We start from the raw sequence: 21,012 nt of genomic DNA, 5'->3' as shown, positions 1-21,012 counted from the left end.
TCTACACTAGGCCTGCAAATGGTCAGGTCAGATCGGGTCCTGAGTGATCCCGATCGATCGTTACTTGATCGGGTTTTATATTGGATCCATACCACCCTGATAAAAAATCGGTCGGTCGGGTCGGATCTATGCCAAATTTATTGACCACTAATCATTCGGTCGGATCGGGTCTATATATAACCAACCAATCCATGAAATACGGATCCGGTTCGGATCGGGTCCGATTCGGATCCAATCTGTTTAATTTTTAAATAAGCACATTATAAAGCAAGAAAATTATTCATGTAGATAAAAATAAATAAATAAAGATAATAAAATAAAAGAATCCTGCACCTTCTTTATAATCTACTGGATAAATTATGAATCGGTTAGAAATAATAAATTAATTTGATGCCAAAACTAACCCAACCTGTGTAATAGTTGAGATGCCACTTAAATAACTTCTCCTTTAATTGCCTTGACCACAAAGCAAATAAAAAACAAGAATATCAGTGAAAGGTATATGATGCATAATATAAACAAAATATCTTCGGTAGCTCAGAACCAGCATCTGGTGAGAGAAGTGCTTGAGGATGTCGAAGACGTCTGCTGTGGCTGGTGCGTCAGATGCAAAGACAGATCAGTTGGTGGATTCAGAGTCTCAAAGCATATAATTCCTTCAAAACAGTCTTCCAACCCCAGCTTGCTAAGTACTTTGCGCATGGACCTTATCAGCATTTTGAAAATTTATTTTACAGTACCAAAGATACATGCATCAGATTACAGTAAATCTTAATAAGAGCATTTACCATTCCATGCAAGTGTTTGAGAAACTTACCACTTTACAATTGGCAGGCTTAGGAGAAGATGTCTAAGGACAGGATCTGGCTTCAGCTTGTCATAAGGTAATCTTCCATGAACAAAACTATTGAATACCAAAATATATGGTTAATATAACATAGACTATCACAAAATTATAGGCATCGAATTAGTGACCCACAAGGATGGAAGATGTGGCATTCATTATCTGTGGTAATCATCATAATCAAAATTGTAGCCAATGGCCTGGGCAATATATAGCAGAAAACATATTAGGAAACAAGCAGAATAGTAATTTCAGATATTGAAATAGGAGGAAAATTATGTATCATACCTTTGGACCGGCCATGATTGTCCCGTAGTGCTTGTACAGTACATTACACATGTCTGGGATCTTGCTCTCCTCAATCCCTAGCTTATCGACCATATAATCTGAACATAATAGCAATAGTTGTGAGCCAGACGTGCCCGCTGTAAACTCTCTAAACATGATACAGAGGAACTATCAACAAAATTCAGAGAAGTGAATGCACACCTCTAATATTTTTGCAGCACTCGGTTGCTATGCCAGAGCTATAAGGGTACAGAGTATCGTCGAATCTATATGTTGTTACAAAACAAGAGTTGGTAAATATTTGTTTTGCTCAAATAGTATGTCTCGAACAAAACTCCAAAGCAGAATACATACCAAAGAGAAGCAATCATATTTAGGTGTCTGAGCCGGTCGGTATCGATCCTCGAATTTATTTCGATCTGCTAGAACTTCAAAAAAAGAACGAAAGGGTCTCAGTCATACCGAACAAAACCAGCAAAATGGAGATGGGAAGGATGATTATTTTTTCAAAATATAGCATCCAATCATCCAAAAAGGTACATTATACGTTTTCTCGGTAGGAAATGAATATGGACTGAATTAAACGAAAGCCCTTTCTTCCTCAAATTTATAAAACATATGGTTGTATTAAAACCTCCCACTTTTCAGTAAGGGGGAAAAAAAAAATTTCAGGCGTTAAAGTTTAAACTTGAAGTTACTATAATGGAAATAAAAAAAATAACATGATTCACTCACCATGAAGAGTAATTCTCAAATTCACGCTTTTCCAAGTTGTTTTTCCTCTCCAGTTTCACTTATCCAACTTATAATTCCCTGTACAATTCACAGATCCGAGACTTGATTAGAATTTAGAAAATTATATATTTACAATATATATGCTAAAAACAACCTGGATCAGTCATATAAGGGTCGGTATATCGTTACAACACTGTCAATCATGCATAATTGCCCTAGCTCTATTTGTATCTCTGTGACAGCAAATAACAGTTGTAGGTGCCATATTAGATCTTATATGACACCAATGAAAGAGAAGATGCATGTCAACCACTTACTAAAAAGAATTCTTCTTAGCATCTAAATACTACCACCATCCCGTGCCATATCCTCTATGTTGCTATAAAAAGATATAGAAAAGAAGTGAGGATGCGCATAGGAAGTTAGATTTATGCACCATTTTGGTTGAAGCTTCTTCAATATGTATTGTCTAGACAACATTGTCCAGGTGTTCCAAGGTCATGATGTTTGCAGGAATCAAAAAAAGATTATATGATTTCAAAATCATTAAATATCACACTAAGTAGTTAAAATGGTTTTTTAAGATATGTGCAAGTTAGTAAGAGATGTGGTTTAGAATAAATTTTCTTTCTTTAGAATAATCAAGCTACAATGTTCATTTTTACTTTAGAAAAAAAAAACATTCATAAACTAAACTTGAGCATTCAACAACCAAATAGATAAAATGCGGTAGCAATATGAGTGTGGCACCAGCTTGTAACAATATAGCAAAATTAGACACAGTATCATAAAAATACAGTATCTTGCTTGATAAAATATAAGATAAACTAAAAGAAACATTAGTGAATCAGCATGATATCCACACTCTAGCTGTAAATAAGATCTCCCAAGATGATGTAGCACCTGTAACAATCAAAGAAAAGTAAAACATAAAAATATATAGAAGGCAAAGAAATATGCAAGTACTTTTAAGATAAAAATTAACAATATAAACATAATAATAAATTAATTGTTACCAGCATGAGCTAATCATCAGCATCAATGATAATAGCCGTTTCATAATCTTCAATCTTGTAGTTTCTATTATGTATAAAAAAATAATGAAAGTAAAAATTATAAAATTTTAATATCATAATATATGATAAAGTTTATGAATATTTTAGAAATTGAACCTGCAATATAAGACGAGATGTCTCGAAGCCAATCTTGAGTGCATATTAAGGCCTCAACTGTATTGGGGGATAGGCTACTACGAAAATTATCCAAAATCCTTCCAGCAGTGCTGAAGGTAGACTCAGATGCAACAGTAGATACTGGAATAGCCAATATATCACGAACCATCTTAGACAATATTGGATATTTTGATTCGTTAATTCTCAATAGTCTAGAATATCAAAATTTTGATCCCCTAGAGGATGAACCTGTTTTTTAAAAAAATATATTGCAAGTTATTTTATTAGCAATATTGAATTATATTTTAATACAGATATATAAATTAGAGATCAAAAATACTTCTCTTCTAAATAGATCTCTAATTCTGACTTAGATGGTTGAATAACTTCTTCTTTTTGAATAAATTCTTCATAATCTTGCATGAAAAGACTCTCATCTCCTCTATCTTGAAATGTAGACACCATCTCCTCCACTTGAACATGAGAGCCATGTGCACCATACAAAATTATATAATAATCATAAAGATTTGAATAACATCATGCACCTTATTGATCTCATTGAAGCACGATCACCATTATTATAGATTTCCTGAAAGCAATACTTAATCAAGAACAACCCCGATAGCAAGAATGTGAGAGCAATCTTTTCAATACTTGTCAAATTTTTTTGTATTTTTAAGGTCATCATCATCACAACTGCATTTGAACTCCTAGATTCTTGAATTAGAAACATTTGTATTCTCCAAATCTCATAGAAATATAAATTTGCAATTGTATTTTTTGTTTGTGAAAAAATTCAGTTATGTGATGGAAAACCTTTAAAAAGTTGCAAATAATGGTGCCTTGAGACCAATCTTCTTCAGTTGGTGCATTTTCAAAATTAAGATCTCGAGCCTCAAGTCGCATAAATATTTTTTGAATTGTATAGCATCATTTAGCATGAGATATGTAGAATTCCAACGAGTAGGTACATCTATGCATATCCTTTTCTTGCCACTCATTTTAATTGTTTGACAATTCCATAAATTTTCAATCTTGCTTGAGATGACTTTATAAATTTAATAGGCTCTCGATTCTAACAATAGCACCCTCCACTGCCTTCAACCCATCCTTCACAATCAAATTAAGAATATGTGCACAACAACGCACATGAAAGAACCTACCATCTAAAGTAAGTCTCTTCTAAATTTTCTTTGAAGTTCGTGGCCACAACTGTATTTGCTGACAAATTATCAAGGTGATTGAACCTAACCTTCTTTCAATATTCCAAGATGAAATGCAGCTTGCAATACAATCACTAATGACTAAGCCTGTATGTGGTGAAGGCACCATCTTAAAATTGATAATATGCTTTTTAAGTTTCAATCATTAGTGATGTAATGTGCAGTGAGACATATATCCCAATATCTGATTTGATGTCCACATGTTAGATGTTAAGCTAATTCTTCCATAATTTACTTTAAACAACTCATATAGTCTTCTTTTTTCCTTTCATATGCTTTCAAGCAATCGGATGCCAATGTTGTCCTTGAAACAATATGAAATTCAGGGATAAGATTTCTAACAAAAAGCTAGATGTTCAACTGTTGTAAATGGCATCTCTTATAGAATTATCATTCTTGCAAGATCCTCATGGCTTTTCTCTTGATCAAATGAATAAGGAGTTAATTCGTTCAATGCAACCCATCTTTTGATGTTATATTACCTATTAGCTGTTTCTGCCTCTTATCAAGATTTTTTTTGACTTACAGTTCTTTGTATGTTTGTGAAGATGACTTGTCCCATTTTTAGGATCAGCTGAAAAAATAACATGCAATAATTGCATTTAGCCTTGTCTTTCTGATTTTCTACCTTAAAATAATGATTCCATATCTCCGACCTCTTTTTTTGCTCGTTTTAGAGCTATCTATATTAGAGGGCTCTAATGGTTTGCGAACTACTACAACCAAGTGTACTTGAAACTTCAACTGTATTTTCATTGCTACCCATCACAGACATAAACCTATTTCACATAGAATTAAATAAAAATAAACAAGCATAAATTATAACTAATTACATTAGAAATATAAAATAAACAAAACCTATATCAACCTATATCTTCAGACATATAAAAGAACATCGAAACTAAAAGTCTAAAATATATCTTGGAGAGGGAGTGGGTCTAAAATAAACGAAACTAAAAGTCTACTACAATCGGGTCTGAATGAACATGGAAACTAAAAGTCTAAAATAATTAAATAAACAAAAATAAAAGTCTACTACAACCGGATTTGAGAGCTTGCGGCCATGAATGGAGTGGAGAGGGCAGCGGCGAAGCCGAGAAGTAGTAGCCGAATCGAGGAACGCAAGTGGCAGGTATCGTCGGAGAGGGAGGGGCGTCCGAGGGTAGAGGAGGAGGAAGGTGGAGCCCCAAGGGGTGTGTCCGAGCAGAGGAAGAGGAAGGCAGAGGAGTTGGATGGGGACGTGAGGGCATCGGTCTCCGATGGTGGAGGAGGGGGGTAGGGTTGCCTGCAGTGATGGGGGAGGAAGGTGGAGCCCGAGGGGGGTAGGGGGTTGCCTACGGTGATGGGGTAGGGGGGTTGCATGCGCGTGGATCGAACATCGCACGGGGATGTGTCGCCCACGACAGCGGCGGAAGGCCACAAGGCGAAGGGGCCACCGCAGGCACAGTAGACTAATCGTGGCAGATGCGAGGAGGCCACGGTAGCAGAGTTGGAGGAGGACGATGGGGAGGAGACGTTGGGGAAGAGTTCATACCTGAGAGAGAGACGCCGAGACGAAAGCCCGAAAGAGATACCGAGATGGAGAGAAAGCTTGCGGGAAATGCTGAGACAGAGAGAATCGGAGAAAGCTTGAGGGAGACGCCAATTGGAAATCAAGATCTGAACAAATTTGGGAAAATTTTTCCCATGGAGATCGGAGAATAGACGGAAAAAATTTGGATTTAACAGGGAAGAGGAAGACGAGATCTGGAGCAAATGAAGACTGAGATTCTGTGAAATAATAAACTATGGACTTATAGGAAATCCTGTGAGAAATTTTCTTAATGCTGGTTTTGGGTGAGCCACTTAAATAGTTAAATTAGATTCGGATCCTATATTTGGATCCGGATCGGGTCGGATCGAATCGGTCATACATTTTAGATCCAAATTAACCCAAAAATTTTTACGGATCGGGTCAAGTCGGATCGGATCCAAATTCAGAAAATCAGACCCGACCCAAAAAAAATGGATCCAATTTTTGAACCCGATCCGGTTCCATGGGTCTTTTAAATGGGTTCGGATCGGATCTAACCAGATCGGATCGGATCGGATCACGGATCAACTTAATCCATTTGCAACCTTAGTCTACACTGAACCCATAGAGATTCAGAACGACGAACGGAATCCAACGAGCTCAAGAACAGTCCAAATGAAGTCCAAATGGAGAAATTATTCTCAAAGAAGTCTGCACGGAGATCAGAGCAGTAGAGGCCGACGGCGGGCCGACGAAGGCCGCGGCGGAGCGAGCACGCACAGTGGCATAGGGGCCTGCTACTAGCGTGCAGCCCAGCACGCGAATACGTGGGCACACGCGATGCGCGGCCAGCCCAGGCGAGCGCACGCAGCACGTCCATGGGGTTCTCTCATGTGATCCACGCACGATGCATGGACTGGTGGTCCATGGGAGCTGCGATGGACCGACGGAGTGTTTTTCGCTCGCTTCTTGCAGTCCACCATGGACCGACGGAGTTTTGGGGCCATTTCTCATGGTTCACTGCACTATTGCATCGATCGGACACGATCGGATAACTGAGATCCGATCTAGCATGCGATCGAACAGTGCATATTGCTTGTGACGTGATCTGGGTCTGATGGAGCTTGATCGAGCGCAACCAAATGGCTGAGGAGACTTGCAATGCTGATTGGACGGTCGTGAAGCATCTAGAGTCCGATCAGAAGTGGTTCTCCGATCCAGAAAGGTTTTAGGGCTTTAAAAAGCTGTGGCAACGAACAGAGGGCACGGCGTGGTGTAGTTCGATAGAGATCTTGTACGCAGAGAGGAGTTTGGCGGGCACCAGCAGGCAGATCCTGGAGAGGCACCGACAAACAGCAGGAGCAGAGGCTTCAGACAGACTGTCAAACAGCAAACGACGGTCGCTTCAGGGATTCAGGAGATCTTCCTAGAGATTGAGCTTTTGTAAGAGAGAATTTCTTGTAAGAGAGAGATTGGGTGTAGAGGGTTGAGGGTGTGATCTCCTCTTATAATTTTTTTTTTCATAATGAAACTTGCATGCTCCGTGGAGACGAATCTTTTGGCTGATCCACGTATTTGATTGTTTCTCTATTTTGTTTCTTCTTTCTTCCTACTACAACGGGTGGTATCGAAAAGATCCTATGTGGTGGTGGTATCTTGACCAGATATCCCCAACAAGTGGTATCAGAGCAGATGATATTCCAATATCTTCTTACGTGAGACACCTTTTAGATTGAAATCCGAGGGACAAAATCGTAAGGATCATAGGCCAAAGAACGATACCTCACGTGCCAAACCATGAGTTCTTAACCGCAACAAATATTATGGTAATAAAAAAAATATAGTAATTCATCAAAAAAAAAGAATATAGTAATTCATCAACCGTCCTTTAATTGTAGACACCAATTAGTACAATTCATAAATCATTTAGGCATAGTACCAATAGCCTGGACTTTGATCCCATCTTCATCGGTGGTTGAGGAGTTAAACTTCTTTGGAGCTTGTTTGGGAAATCCGACAAGTTAGATTGAATTTCCAGCAAGAGTCGGACGTATTGATCTTCCTAGCCCATATTCTGCTAAAAGCCCATAGTAATCTTAGTCTAGATCTCATCTATGGCCCTATTAATCGACGGGAAAGGAAAAAAAAAAAAATATGGAGGTCTTCTTTTTCTGTCTATATTTAGTCTAAGTTGGATATAGATTGATATGGACCTTTTAAAATAGACGACCCACGCCATGAGTCCAGTAGGAAATATTCTGTTGAATTTTTCAAATATATCATTATTTGAAAAAAAATAAAATAAAGAACTCATCTTAATTCATATTTCGATCCAACAAGTACGGGAGTCCCAAGAAGACATAGGAGTTACTGTATGGGCAAACTAAGAACTATGTTCAGCCATTGACGGTGATACTTTTTTGTTCAAATCACTAATTTAGGAGGGAAAAATAAAAATCTAGCCTAAATTATGGACATCTATGAGTATGACACTGGTGGGGCCGAAGGCCAGCATCTTCGATGAGAACACCACCTCAAGCAATTCGTAGTGCATTAGATAAATTAGTTAATTTAAAGTAGAGCTCCTGCAAACAAGCGGAGAATAGGATTTTTTTTTTTTAACATACTTACCTTTCTAAATATTATAAATTACATGAACATTTTCTCAAAACTAATATTTACTTGTATACCTTTATAAAATATTATTTTATATATATTCTTTTTTTTCATTTTTTTTGCATATATATCCACACCATCCCATCTAACGCCGTTAAGAAATTAATAATTTCTATTTTAAATTACTGAAATACCTTAGATGGATCAACATGCAAATAGAAATATTTATAAGGATTTACATACAAATAACAGCTTTGCGAGGGTCATAATACAATTTTACATATTTAGAAGAGTTTACATATAAAAAAAATTATTCTTATCTATTTAATTTGTTTAAATATTTAGATTATTCTTATACTCACTCCTTAATATTCTTTTGTGAAAGCATTGCTCCGAAAAAAATAGATTTAATTATTAAATAACAAAAAAAATTTGAAAGTTCTTTCACTAATTATGAGGTTATTCTATTTTATTTTTTTTATTTATAATAACTATTATATCTTATTTATCAAAAATCAACTTGTAAATTTATTATTATATATGCATATAAAAAGGTATATATTAAAATACAGAATATGATTAGAATCTCTTAAAGGCATACGATATATTATAATGATCAAGCTTCTTTATTACTATTATGCTCATGGACAGAAGAACAACATCAATCACCTTTGAGCAAAATCAAAAGGACTTAAAAATCCTTTCGACTCATTAACAAACTCTATGGCTATGTGATCGAAGACCATGTCTTACATTAGATATCTTAAGTCAATTTTTTTTTAGAGCCTCAATTTTTTGAAACTCATAATAAGTTCACTTTCAATTCAACAATCCAAGCTATTAAAAAGATAAAAAGATTGCCAGTACAGATACTCGAGGTAAAAAAAAAAAAATCTTTTCTGATTAGCCAATAAGAAAGATTGTGATTAATTTGGATGAAGACTTTTAGCAGATCTCTTTTTTTGAGCTTAACTACAACAACTCATTCATCGTTCATCAATCGTCCGATTTTTCTAGCTCAAAGTCCATCCTAGCTCTTCAACTTGAGCTCATCAAATCTCTCCAACTTGGATTTTGACTGCAACAAACCCCCTATCATGAGGCATCTTTGATTTTTTTTTTTATGAATTTTTATGACAGCTCATAAATATGATATCTATAATTGTAAGTTTACAATGGTATAAACTAATTCACCATCAATTTATTCAAATGAGCAAGGTGTTTGTTTGAGCTTGACCAAAGCTTAGACTAGCTCTAGCATGAACAAGAAACCTATAAATGAGCCAAAATCTTTGAGTCTAGTTTTTGTTTTTTTTTATATCTTAAGCTAGCTAATGTATGAAATATTAACATATACAAAAATAAACTTAGAGAATAACTTTTGAATCGGATCCATGAATAATTTTATTTATTTATTTATTTTCAAATAGAATGATAGGATATACTATCCTTTTTCCTAAATAATTTTTTCACAGAAAATATTAAGAAGTAAATATGAAAATAATCTAATTATTTAAACAAGTTGAAATAGATTAAAAAAAATCTAAATTTTGCATTAAACCCTCTTAAATATATAAAATTACATGAATATCCTCATAAAACTGTTATTTATATGTATATCTTTATAAATATTTTTTTTATATACCTATCTATTAAGGATATTCAATCATTAAAATAGAAACCGTTAATTTTTAACAATATTAAATAATATGGATATATATATATAAAAAAAAAAAAAGATATGCATGTAAAATAACTATTTTATAAAGATATACATGTAAATATTAGTTTTAAAAGAATGTCCATGCAAAGTATGATATTATTTAAGAGGGTATGTATGTAAAAAAAATTCTTTTTGTATTCCGGTGGGTCCTCCAAACCTGGCCCACCTTATCATGAAACATTTAGGGCCACGTCTGAGATCGAGCCGATTCATAACGCTATTACAGCGCTCGTTGGTTTCTTATGATCCAAAGCCCTCCCATCGTAGATGGCTATGGCTACAGAGCCTCCTCCAACCACCACAGCTCGTCCACTATCTCAAAATCCCAATAGAACCTCCCTTGCTCACCTCCTCGACACCAAGTGCCACCGCTCCTTCCCTCTCCTCAAGCAAGCCCACGCCATTCTCATCAAACAAGGCCTCTCCCAAGACAACTACCTGGCCGGCTCCCTCGTGAGAAATTATGCCAATCCTGGATTCTCCAGCTTCGACTCTGCAGTCAAAGTGTTCGACCAAGTGCCTGACCCCCATGCCTTCTTGTGGAATGCCTTGATCAGAGGCTCCCTCGATAACATATTCCACGCAAAGCCATCTCCTTCTACCGCAGCATGATGGCACAGGGTTCCACACCCAACAAGTTTACCTTCCCATCCCTCTTCAAGGCATGCACTGCTGCCAAGGCTCTTCAAGCAGGATGTCAGTTGCACGCCAGTGCTGTCAAGTATGGACTCGAGCAAGATGGGTATGTAGTAAGTGCTGGAATTCAGATGTATGCTGCCTTTGGTATGCTGATTGAAGCACGCCGAATGCTTATTGCGGGCAATGGATCGGACCCTGTGTGTTGGAATGCAATGATAGATGGGTACATGAGAGAAGGAGAACTAGAGGCAGCAAGAGATTTGTTTGATGTCATGCCTTGCAGAAACATTGGATCATGGAATGCAATGATCTCTGGGTATGCAAGAAATGGTATGATCAAAGAATCAAGAGGATTATTTGATAAGATGCCACAAAGAGATGAGGTTTCTTGGAGCGCCATGATTGATGGTTACGTGCATTGTGATCATTTTGCGGACGCTCTGGCTACATTCCAAAAGATGCTAAGGGAGGGTATTAAACCAAAGAAGTTTGTTTTCTCGAGTGTACTTGCAGCTTCTGCCAATGTGGGTGCACTGGAGCAAGGCAGATGGATCCATGCTTATATTGAACGGAACTCTGTTCATGTTGATGCTGTTCTTGGGACATCTTTGGTTGACATGTATGCGAAATGTGGTCGTCTGGACTTGGCATCAGAGGCCTTTGAGAAAACTGCAACCAAAGAAATTTTCTCATGGAATGCCATGATTGGAGGGTTTGCGATGCATGGCCATGCAAGGGAGGCCATTGAGCTTTTCTTCCGAATGGAAAGGGAGAAGTTTAGGCCAGACATGATAACCTTTGTAAATGTGTTGAGTGCATGTTCACATGGTGGATTGGTGAAAGAAGGCAAGCAATTCTTTAATTTAATGAAGCAAGAGTATGGCATGACACCTAAAGTAGAGCACTATGGGTGCATGGTGGACCTTTTAGGCCGAGCAGGGCTATTTAGGGAGGCTGAGGAGATGATAAATTCAATGCCTATCACGCCAAATGCTGCTGTATGGGGAGCTCTGTTAAATGCCTGCAGGATTCATGGAAATGCACAATTGGCTGAGAAGGTTGGAAATATCTTGCTTGAATTAGAGCCAGAGAACAGTGGCCGATACACTCTGTTGTCGAATATTTATGCAAAAGCAGGGAGGTGGAATGATGTTTCGAAAGTGAGGAAGTTGATGAAGGATCGAGGAGTAAAAACTATTCCAGGGAGCAGCTTAATAGAATTGGATGGCATGATTCACAAATTTATTGTAGGAGATTGTACACATCCAAGTACAAAGGAGATTAACTTGATGATAGAGGAGATGTTGGAACGGTTAAAATTAGAGGGTTATGCTCCAAACACCGGCCAGGTGTTGTTTGATATTGATGAGGAGGACAAGGAGACTGCACTTAGCTACCACAGTGAGAAGCTTGCCATTGCATTTGGGTTGCTTAATACCACACCTGGGACAACCATTAGAATTATGAAGAATTTACGTGTATGTGAGGATTGTCACCTCGCAATAAAACTAATCTCACGTGTGTACGACAGGGAGATTGTTGTAAGAGATCGTGTCCGCTACCATTGTTTTAAAGAAGGGAAATGCTCTTGCATGGACTTTTGGTGAACTTAGAGATGCACCAAGGCCAAGAGTCGGATTGCCATCACTGTGACTGTTACTGAGCTATGTAGGTGGTGCAAAGGAAGTAATCAATATTGCAATGACAAGCATCGCTATGACTAGTATCGAGCTGTGAAGGTGATGCAAAGAACCAATATTGCAATGACCAGGTCAAAAAAGAGCATGCTACTACTGTCATCATAATGGAAAATATAGATTAGGAAGGATGTCTAGGGTTTTGCCTCCAGAGTGTATGACAGCTACTGTTGCTTCTACTAATACTGTGTCTATCTGTGAAAAATAATTTTGCTACAGAATGTATAACAATGACCTGTGACTTTTAAAGTTCACAGTCAAGCAATTTACACATCATCAGACATTTAAAACTGCAAGTTTTTGCAACAACAATCGAGCAAAATATCGATACATACATACAAACGTATATATACGTACGTACGAATGTAGCATTATCACATACTGCTTATTAATTCAATTTCTTTTTCTAAAAGCAACTGGTGATACAGATAATATTACTTTACCTACAGCAAGATTGCTTGCAGCATTAAGGTGACCTAAATAGAAGCTTTTCTTTACCGGTGTTAATATCGCTATGGTAACTCCCTGTCCCTTTTCTGTACCAGTTTCTATTTCGGTGCTATCATCTAAGATGTAGAAAATCTTAATATTTTACTTTATTCTGTTTATTTGGAAGGAAAAAAATATTGTTACAAGTTTGAAAAGAAAAACCAAGTCAACAGAAAGTAACAGTGAAGGTTTTTCTCTTTCAGGATGATCATTTTTAGGCATTAGTGTTTGGCCTTGTTATGCTATCACAGGGATAGGGGCAAGCTTGATTTACTAGATTGTCAAGAATTCTGAACTACAGGTGGACCAAAAGAAGCATAGATCGATTAATTAAGTCCTTTTATAATATTCAACAGGTCAGTGTCTAACCAAAACAAGCAAGGAGTTTATCTGCAGTTCATAGGTGCACATATGATTGGTTATGGAAGAAGCGAAGAGGTACAAGGTACAGCTAACAATTTCATAGAGGCAGCTAACCAAGAGTTCCAACTCAAACACATGCAACATTCTTACTCAGTGCCTTTAATTGTAAAGGTACCAAGTCAGCTGGAGAAGCATGTAAAGAACCTTACACAGAATCACCATGAATTGGTTACCATCTGCAAAAGAAGATGAATAAAATGGCTGGCTGCTACCAACCCAATTACCAGCAAATTGAATATTGCACGCCTTAAGATTCTTACATTTTCGGAATGCTGTATCAAAGAAAATGGTGAACATGGAAAGAATAGGAGAAGACAATGTGATGGTGCATGCATATATTGGCAAGTTAAAAGTAAATGGTTCTCACTCCTGACTAATACTGATGGATGCCAAGCTGCAATTGGATTCATGAATTAGAAATCCATGCACTTCATAGATGCAAATCATCTCCATATACACAGTTGCAGAGACAGGAATATTGCTGAGCTTGGAAAAGGAAGTTCAAGTCATAAACAGTGCAGAACAATAGTATACATAAGATAAGCTTGAACTGTACTCATGCACAAAGTCATATGCCTATGATTATGCTATTTATCCCAACAGTACACAAAGATCACATCAGCAAAGCAACAAAGGGAGGCGCACAAATTTGTAATAAGTTTTATCTTCTTCCTTCTTTCCTCCCATCGTGAGCACCTTTTTTCTTAAAAAGAAAAAAAACCTTAATGACTGCAATTTTCTTCTAAGACAATTGCTTGACAACTTACCTATTTGATACAGATAAACTTATATAATGTATCGCATTTGGGAAAGAAGAAACCCTAGATGTTGAGAAACTTGCCACAAGATCCACCATTTTATCTACTCTCCTCCAAGAACTTCTAAAAATATTTGGTCATTTGCCCAAACCTGTACCTGTCTTGTATAAGAAAATTTCCCTGCTAGAAGGAAAGAACTGCCATCCAAATCATTCCTCTCATTATCATAACAAACCAAAAACTAGAACCACTAAAGTTTCCATTCCTCCTATCTAACGCATACATACTGTCATTGTACAAAGCCATACAAATTCGATCACTCAGGATGTCATGAGGAAATAGGTGAAGCAAGAAATTAAATTCTATGGTCAATATATAGGAAGGAATTGTTCTTTGCTTGAGAGCGTTCAACATACCCATATGAATTAGTTGGCATTCGCACTTTGAACTATGAATTCATCAAAGCGCTGAGCTTTCTCCCTCAAGCTTGAAATGATTTCCTCTGATATGTCATTAATCATCATGGGCAAGAACTTTTCCATTCGATCAAACCACTCCCCGAGGGTCATCTTATCCATATCATCTTCTCCCTTCTCTTGCCCCACCTCCCCTGCTCCTCTCTCAGCCAATTTCACCCCATCACCAGTATTATTAGCTTCCACCCTGAAATCCCCCTTCTCAGTAGCTTCCACAGTCTCTGCATTAGTTACTGGAACTGAACCCAAAGGCTTCTCCTCCTTGGAAAACCTAGCAGAAGAAGCCCTTGTTGCAGGCCTTCTTCCCCTCCCTCTCCCCCTCCCTGCATTCTTTGATACTTCAGTACTCTCCTCCACCACCACGGCGTCCAAAATTTCATCTTTCATTGAGATTCTGGAAGAAACAGAAGCCTTCTTCGATCTCCCTCTCCTCCTCAAACCATATCTCGCCGGCGCTTCACTTTCCTCCTCCACGACCGCATCCGAGGGCGGCTCGGCCACAGATCTTGCAGGAGGTGCTCCTCTCCTCCGCCCCCGCTGCCGAGCCCAAGTCATCTCTTCCTTCTCCTCCAGCGGCAGCGCCACGTCAATATGAGGCCTTTCCCCGGAGATCCTGACGGAGATTGAAGTCATCTCGCCGATCTTGATGGAGTCGCCGTCGGAGAGGAGGAAGGGGACGGAGGGTGCGACTTTGGCGTCGTTGACGAGGGTGCCATTAGAGGTATCAAGGTCATAGACAGCCCACCGGGAAACATCGGAGAGGAATTCGAAGGCGAGGTGCTTCTGAGAGATGCCGGGGTCCCGGATGGCGAAGGTGTTGCCCTTCACGACGCGGCCGATGCGTGTGAGGGCACGGTGCTTGCACTCCAGGGTCTCCCCCTCCTTCGGGCCCTTCTCTACGACCAGCCGCAGCGTAGGATTCTCCATAAAGAAAAGGGAAGAAACTAACCCTAGCCCTAGATCCACAACGGAGAGGACAGGAGGGAAGGAGGAGAACGAGACAAGGAAGACGGAGCGAAGTGAAGTCAGGAGGGAGTCTGGAGCTTTGAAATCAGAAACGAATTCGAAATTTTGTCCATGAAACCGGCAAATCCCTCGCCGGCGTAGGGTAAACGCCAGGCACACGCACAGCACGTGATACCGTATTGTTGTAGTGCTCTTGGCTGATTGACCGGGTTGACTCCTTGAAAGGTAACTATGAGAAATTAAGAGTGACCTGAACAAATAGAAAAACGGTATTTTAGTTTCTTTCTTTCCCTATTTTTTTGGCTTCCTTTTTTTGTTTACAAATTCTCTCCATGATCTTAGAGTTGGCCCTCGAACGTGGAAATTTTTTATGACATCGATAAGAAAATATATTGTTATCTATATAAATATGCTCAACGGTAGGGATAGTAATTTTTCTCAATCTAGTGGATATTTGATCCGATCCCATATAAATGGGATAGATTTTATCCAATCCAATTAAGAGATGTGATGAGTATAGATTTAAAAAAAATATTTAAAGTGGATTCAAATCGAACACTAATAATGATATATACCCCATCCAAAATCGATCCTAATATATCTTTAATTTAAATTTAAACCTCCCCTCTCTCTCTCTCTTGTTTACATCAAATCTGCCCCCACCTCTCTCTTCTTCTCTCGTTTACATCAAACCCGCACACCCCCAACCCTCTCTCTCTCTCTCTCTCTCTCTCCAACCAACAAGTCCCCACCCCTAATGGTGGCGGCCGGATATCGAAACCCTAGCCATCCATCATCTAAGCTTCCCTATTCTGCCACTTCAAGCATCCCACCCGATCAAGACTCTTAGAACAGAAAAAACTTAAGGAAAAAAGAAGAAAACATTAAAAAAATCAATAAGAAACAAAAGAAAGATGAAAAAAGTTAACAGATAAGATCTTTTCCCATATAGACCGATCATTTTTTTTCCTTTTTAATTATTTTTTTATTTTATTCTTTTTTTTCGAGATCTGTGGGGAAGGAGAGCACCTGAGAAAGATTGAAGGAGTTCTTTAGGTTCTGATTGGGATTTTTTTTTCTTGAGCATATGGGATTTTGTGTGAGTTGTGGAGGTATGAGTTGGTCCCAATTAGGGAAAGAGAATACCTGAGGGAGATTGGAGGGATTTTTAGGTTTTGATCGGGGTTTTTTCTCGAGCATATAAAATTTTGTGCGAGTTATGGCGGTATGAGTTGGTCCTTGAGGTTTTGAGAGCTTAGTCTTGGTGGAAGCATGATATTTTATAGGATTTGAAGATGGTTGGATCAGACCGCAATGGTGGTGGGCCAATGACGAAGATGGGGGAGGAGGAAGGGAGACCAATTCAGATATATTTGACCCGAAACGAGATGGATATGTGATGATATGGATATGATTTTTTTCTGTCGAGATAGATACAAGTATCAATCAACCTGATCCATTGCTATCCCTACTCGGAAGATTCCAAAGTCCAACCTCATGCAGTAACTCGATCCCAATCTTCTCTACTTCAATATATAGGGAGAAAGAATCCTTTAGGATCTATTTGAAATTTTCTATATGCTAAAAATTCTATAGGATTCATTGAACCATTGTAATAAGTTGAATCTATCTTCATAAAATATCTAGAAGTAACTTTGAAGTGGGTCTAGAAGAAAAAAAAATCCAAGCCCTTTTTTTCTCCCTATAAAATTTATATCAACTCATTTCAAAGCAATTCTTGGATATTTTATGAATATAAATCTAGTCTAACCTATAGTCATGTGATCTTGTTAGTTGTACTCAATCTATAAATCTTACAAAATTATCAATCCAATCCTATAGAGAAAAAAAAAAAAATCCAAACAAATGCTTAATATATACAATATCTTGAACAATGGATGCTCCTCACAGGTGGCCTTTTGTGGACTATTAATCCGAAGGAGAAAAAAGCGGTATTGTAACGGAGTTACTTTTAAGAGGATACGGGAAGTAGTAAACAAACATTTAGTAGCAATCAACCCTTTCCATCCTATCCTTAACTCTTCTTATAGCTGTGTACAAGGAGATAAATACTTCGAGCGGTAGAGTCTTGATGTCTAAGAAAACCACACTCAGCTCTTTATGCACACTAACAGCACCATTGAAATTAACCATCAGCAAAAATGAATGAACACGGATTGAGTTGGATCAATTTAGGGGTATTGCTCAAATTGGATTGAGTTAAATTGATTTTTTAAAAGTAAAACCAAAACCAAACTAACCTCATAATAAAACCAGTTCAAACCAATGTAAAAAACTCAATTTGGTTTATCAGATTGTAATCGAGGAAGCACTATTGTTTCCATTCACCATCCCGATGCAGCTTCCCATGGCCATCCTCAAAACCCTAATTTCCCCAAATCAAGAATAAAAATCCTACCTTTCCAAAACGGAACCTAAAGACCAAAAAAACCTAAAAACCTTTAAAAAAAAGATTGGATCATAGGCTAATAACTGTCACCTTTAGATAAGTCTCTCCATTCATTGGATCAGATTTGGCACCTAATAACAGCTTCTTTAGTTTAGATCCAAGAAACCTTCCTTATTAAAAATAGAAAAAAAAAATAAAAAAAATGAGATTCCAAAGATTTGAGTTAATAAGTCTAAGATGAAATCAAGAAACAAAAAAAATAAATAAAAAATAAAAAAATAAAAATCTAAAATTTTTCGATCTCGAATGGGGGGACAGGCTTGGAAAGATGGGGAAAGAGATTTTGAGAGGAGGATACCTCATCGAAGAAGTGAGCATGTCCATAGACAGCTTTAGAGGCAACTTGTTAAGAGAAGAGATCTATAGAAGCCCCAAGATTGAAGATGTTGTCTAAGAAGATCTTGCCGGAATCCACATGGCTGATATCAGGACCAAACTCTAGAACTTTGGGTGGTTCTAAGGCTTTAGATAACCAAAAGAAGGAGAAGGAGAGAAGGATGAAGAGAAGAAAGGAGAGGGAGAGCACCGACTCTAGTCCAACAAGGAGAATCCGAAGACAAAAGGCAATCTCGAGCAAGGAGGAGACATGAGACTTAGCACTAATGCATGATCGAGATTAGAGGCAGCCAAGGTTAAGAGTAAAATAAATGGGAAACCAGCTGACTTGTGATCCCTAATATTTGATTTAAGGGATAAGATGTAAAAGAGTTGAAGGCACCGATTTTATTTAGTCCCATATTAATTGTTTAATGAGAGTTTCTCACTTTAAATTAAAATTCTCACGGCAAGAGCAAGATGGCCGGAGACCATTGATTGAAAAATATCCAAGACAAGTCACTAGCTTAATTTGAAAATATATATATATATATATATATATATATATATATATATAAAAGAAAAAAAGCCTAAGTCATATAGCCAAGCCAGGTTATCAGGTTTTGAATTCAAACATAACAACATCCAAATTCGATGGATAAGAAATCAGATCCTATATGTAGAATCCAACTTTGATTATCAAAAACTAAATATGCTCCATCACAATAATAATCTTGTTTCTGGAACACCTGCTCAGTCACTGCCATGGCCCCATCAAACATTTAATAAACTAAACGTCAACAAGAAATCCAAGTGATGAAGTAGAATTACATCGTATAGGCCACATTCGATCCCAGATAGCTCCAGCCTAATCTGCACACCCGTTTTTGGTGGCATTTGGGATCATATGCCACCACATCTGGTATCCGCTCCCTTACTCCCCCTACCAGATATAACTTACGGGCCAAGCTAACAATAACTCTCCACCCCCTAGCTTTATTCGCAGGTTATTATTGGAGCAGTTGGGAGTGATTGCTATTGCTAATGTACGGCAAGACACTAAATAGAAGAACACTGGAAGGCCCACAAAAATTTGTGGAAAGATTGAAATTAATTACTCCATCACCAGCAACAGAGATTGTGGCCCTTAACGGTCCTACACACGCAATCATTGCTGATGACCGTGGGAACCTCTGAATCAACAATCAGGTATGGAACGGGACAAGATTCAACAGGAACCCACCCGATTAACATGTTTTAACAGTAATAAAGCTCAGATCTCAAAGAAATCAACTAAATCCATGCATCAACCAGATCAGTTTCAAATTCAATGGTTTGAACCCTCTAATCCATTTCAACCCGATCATCAATGAAATCAAGTTCACCAGTCCACAATTCCACCCATCTTTTTGAATACTCGTGCACGTCAAGTGCATATGTGACTCATTTTTTTTTTAAAATAATTTTTTTAAAAAAATAATTTATGTTTGATTGATCATAAACAAATAACTTATTAAAGAACAACTTATGTTTAATTAAACACATATTTTTCTAAAAATACTATATAAAACACCAATTATATCTTTAATATATATATATATATATATATATATATATATATATATATAACCTTACATTTTACTGCTAAACTTTATATAAATAATAATATTATATTTATATTAATATAAAAATAATATTAATATATGATAATATAACATTAGATCATGATAATTTATAACATATATTATATTATGTTAGTACAATATTAATATCTTAATATAATAAATTTATTAATATCTTAATAAATATAATATATTATATTGTATTACTAAAAATATTAATATATTAATATAAATACTATATTAATATTAATAATAAAAATATTATATTAATATATATATTAAAATATAATAAATATAAATATTATAATATTAATATTATATTATATTATCAATATTCAATATTGTTCCCTTAATTATTCATGATATCTTGTAAAATTTGGATGGATATTTTGAATAAAAAAATATCATCATTTTTCATCCCATAAAAAAAATACCAAAACCCACCTCACACGAACCAACCGAGTCCATAATATAATTTGTCTGCATGTCATACAAATTTATTTAATAAAAATTAAACTGAACACATACTTTCCACCCACCTCTAAACTCTAAACCTCCGGCCCTACCGAATCCAATGACCTTCCCAAGTATACGATCTATAATAGAGGACCATGTCTAGCAAATTAAGGCTACTCCTTACTGTCCCACATCTAGGTTTTAGTTTTGAACATTGGATGACGCATCCGCCGGCAGTAACCTCCCTATCATAAAACAAAAAAAAAAAACTAGGAAATTGAGAATAAACATTCCTCAATGGCTATTCTTAGACCCCCTGCTGGATTAATCAGGAGAAAATATTAAAGAAGACATTTTGTGCGTCAATAACCCATCCCAAAACTAAGTTAGCAAAGAAGGAAGATTATATAAGGCCCATGCCAGACTAAAACCCCGCTCGTTTTCAATGCCAAGAGCACAGCTATAGGCTTTATTTTCTTACAACCATTTGCACAATCACCTAGCAACCAGTCATTCTTTTAATAAAAGCATTTACACAAACACATGCATGCATGCATGCAAGTGACAGGCCACCAGTTTATGTACCC

The 21,012-nt window shown here is 37.1% G+C and overlaps 2 protein-coding genes and 2 pseudogenes across 2 annotated transcripts; 1 reads left to right on the top strand and 3 right to left on the bottom strand.

Annotated features, from left to right (window-relative positions):
- Positions 1 to 488: 488 nt before the first annotated feature.
- On the bottom strand, positions 489 to 2,889 carry LOC105037414 (uncharacterized protein C24B11.05-like; annotated as a pseudogene).
- Positions 2,890 to 2,892: 3 nt separating this feature from the next.
- LOC140857776 (zinc finger BED domain-containing protein RICESLEEPER 1-like) lies at positions 2,893 to 5,052 on the bottom strand (annotated as a pseudogene).
- A 5,293-nt stretch (positions 5,053 to 10,345) lies between these two features.
- Positions 10,346 to 12,746, top strand: LOC105044998 (pentatricopeptide repeat-containing protein At5g48910). Its single transcript, XM_010923138.3, is given in 2 exon segments — positions 10,346 to 10,685; positions 10,688 to 12,746. Coding segments are annotated over 2 exon segments (1,977 nt in total). The 5' UTR covers positions 10,346 to 10,381; the 3' UTR covers positions 12,361 to 12,746.
- Positions 12,747 to 13,831: 1,085 nt separating this feature from the next.
- LOC105044996 (uncharacterized) lies at positions 13,832 to 16,244 on the bottom strand. The gene has a single exon (XM_010923137.4). It carries the CDS (start codon positions 15,521 to 15,523, stop codon positions 14,546 to 14,548), a length of 978 nt encoding a protein of 325 aa, XP_010921439.1. The 5' UTR covers positions 15,524 to 16,244; the 3' UTR covers positions 13,832 to 14,545.
- Between the last annotated feature and the right edge of the window lie 4,768 nt (positions 16,245 to 21,012).

This window comes from Elaeis guineensis, chromosome 5 (genome assembly GCF_000442705.2).
Source record: "Elaeis guineensis isolate ETL-2024a chromosome 5, EG11, whole genome shotgun sequence".
Classification (NCBI taxonomy): domain Eukaryota; kingdom Viridiplantae; phylum Streptophyta; class Magnoliopsida; order Arecales; family Arecaceae; genus Elaeis; species Elaeis guineensis.
Note: the sequence above shows the minus strand (reverse complement) of the source record. Positions and strands in the feature narration are given on the sequence as shown.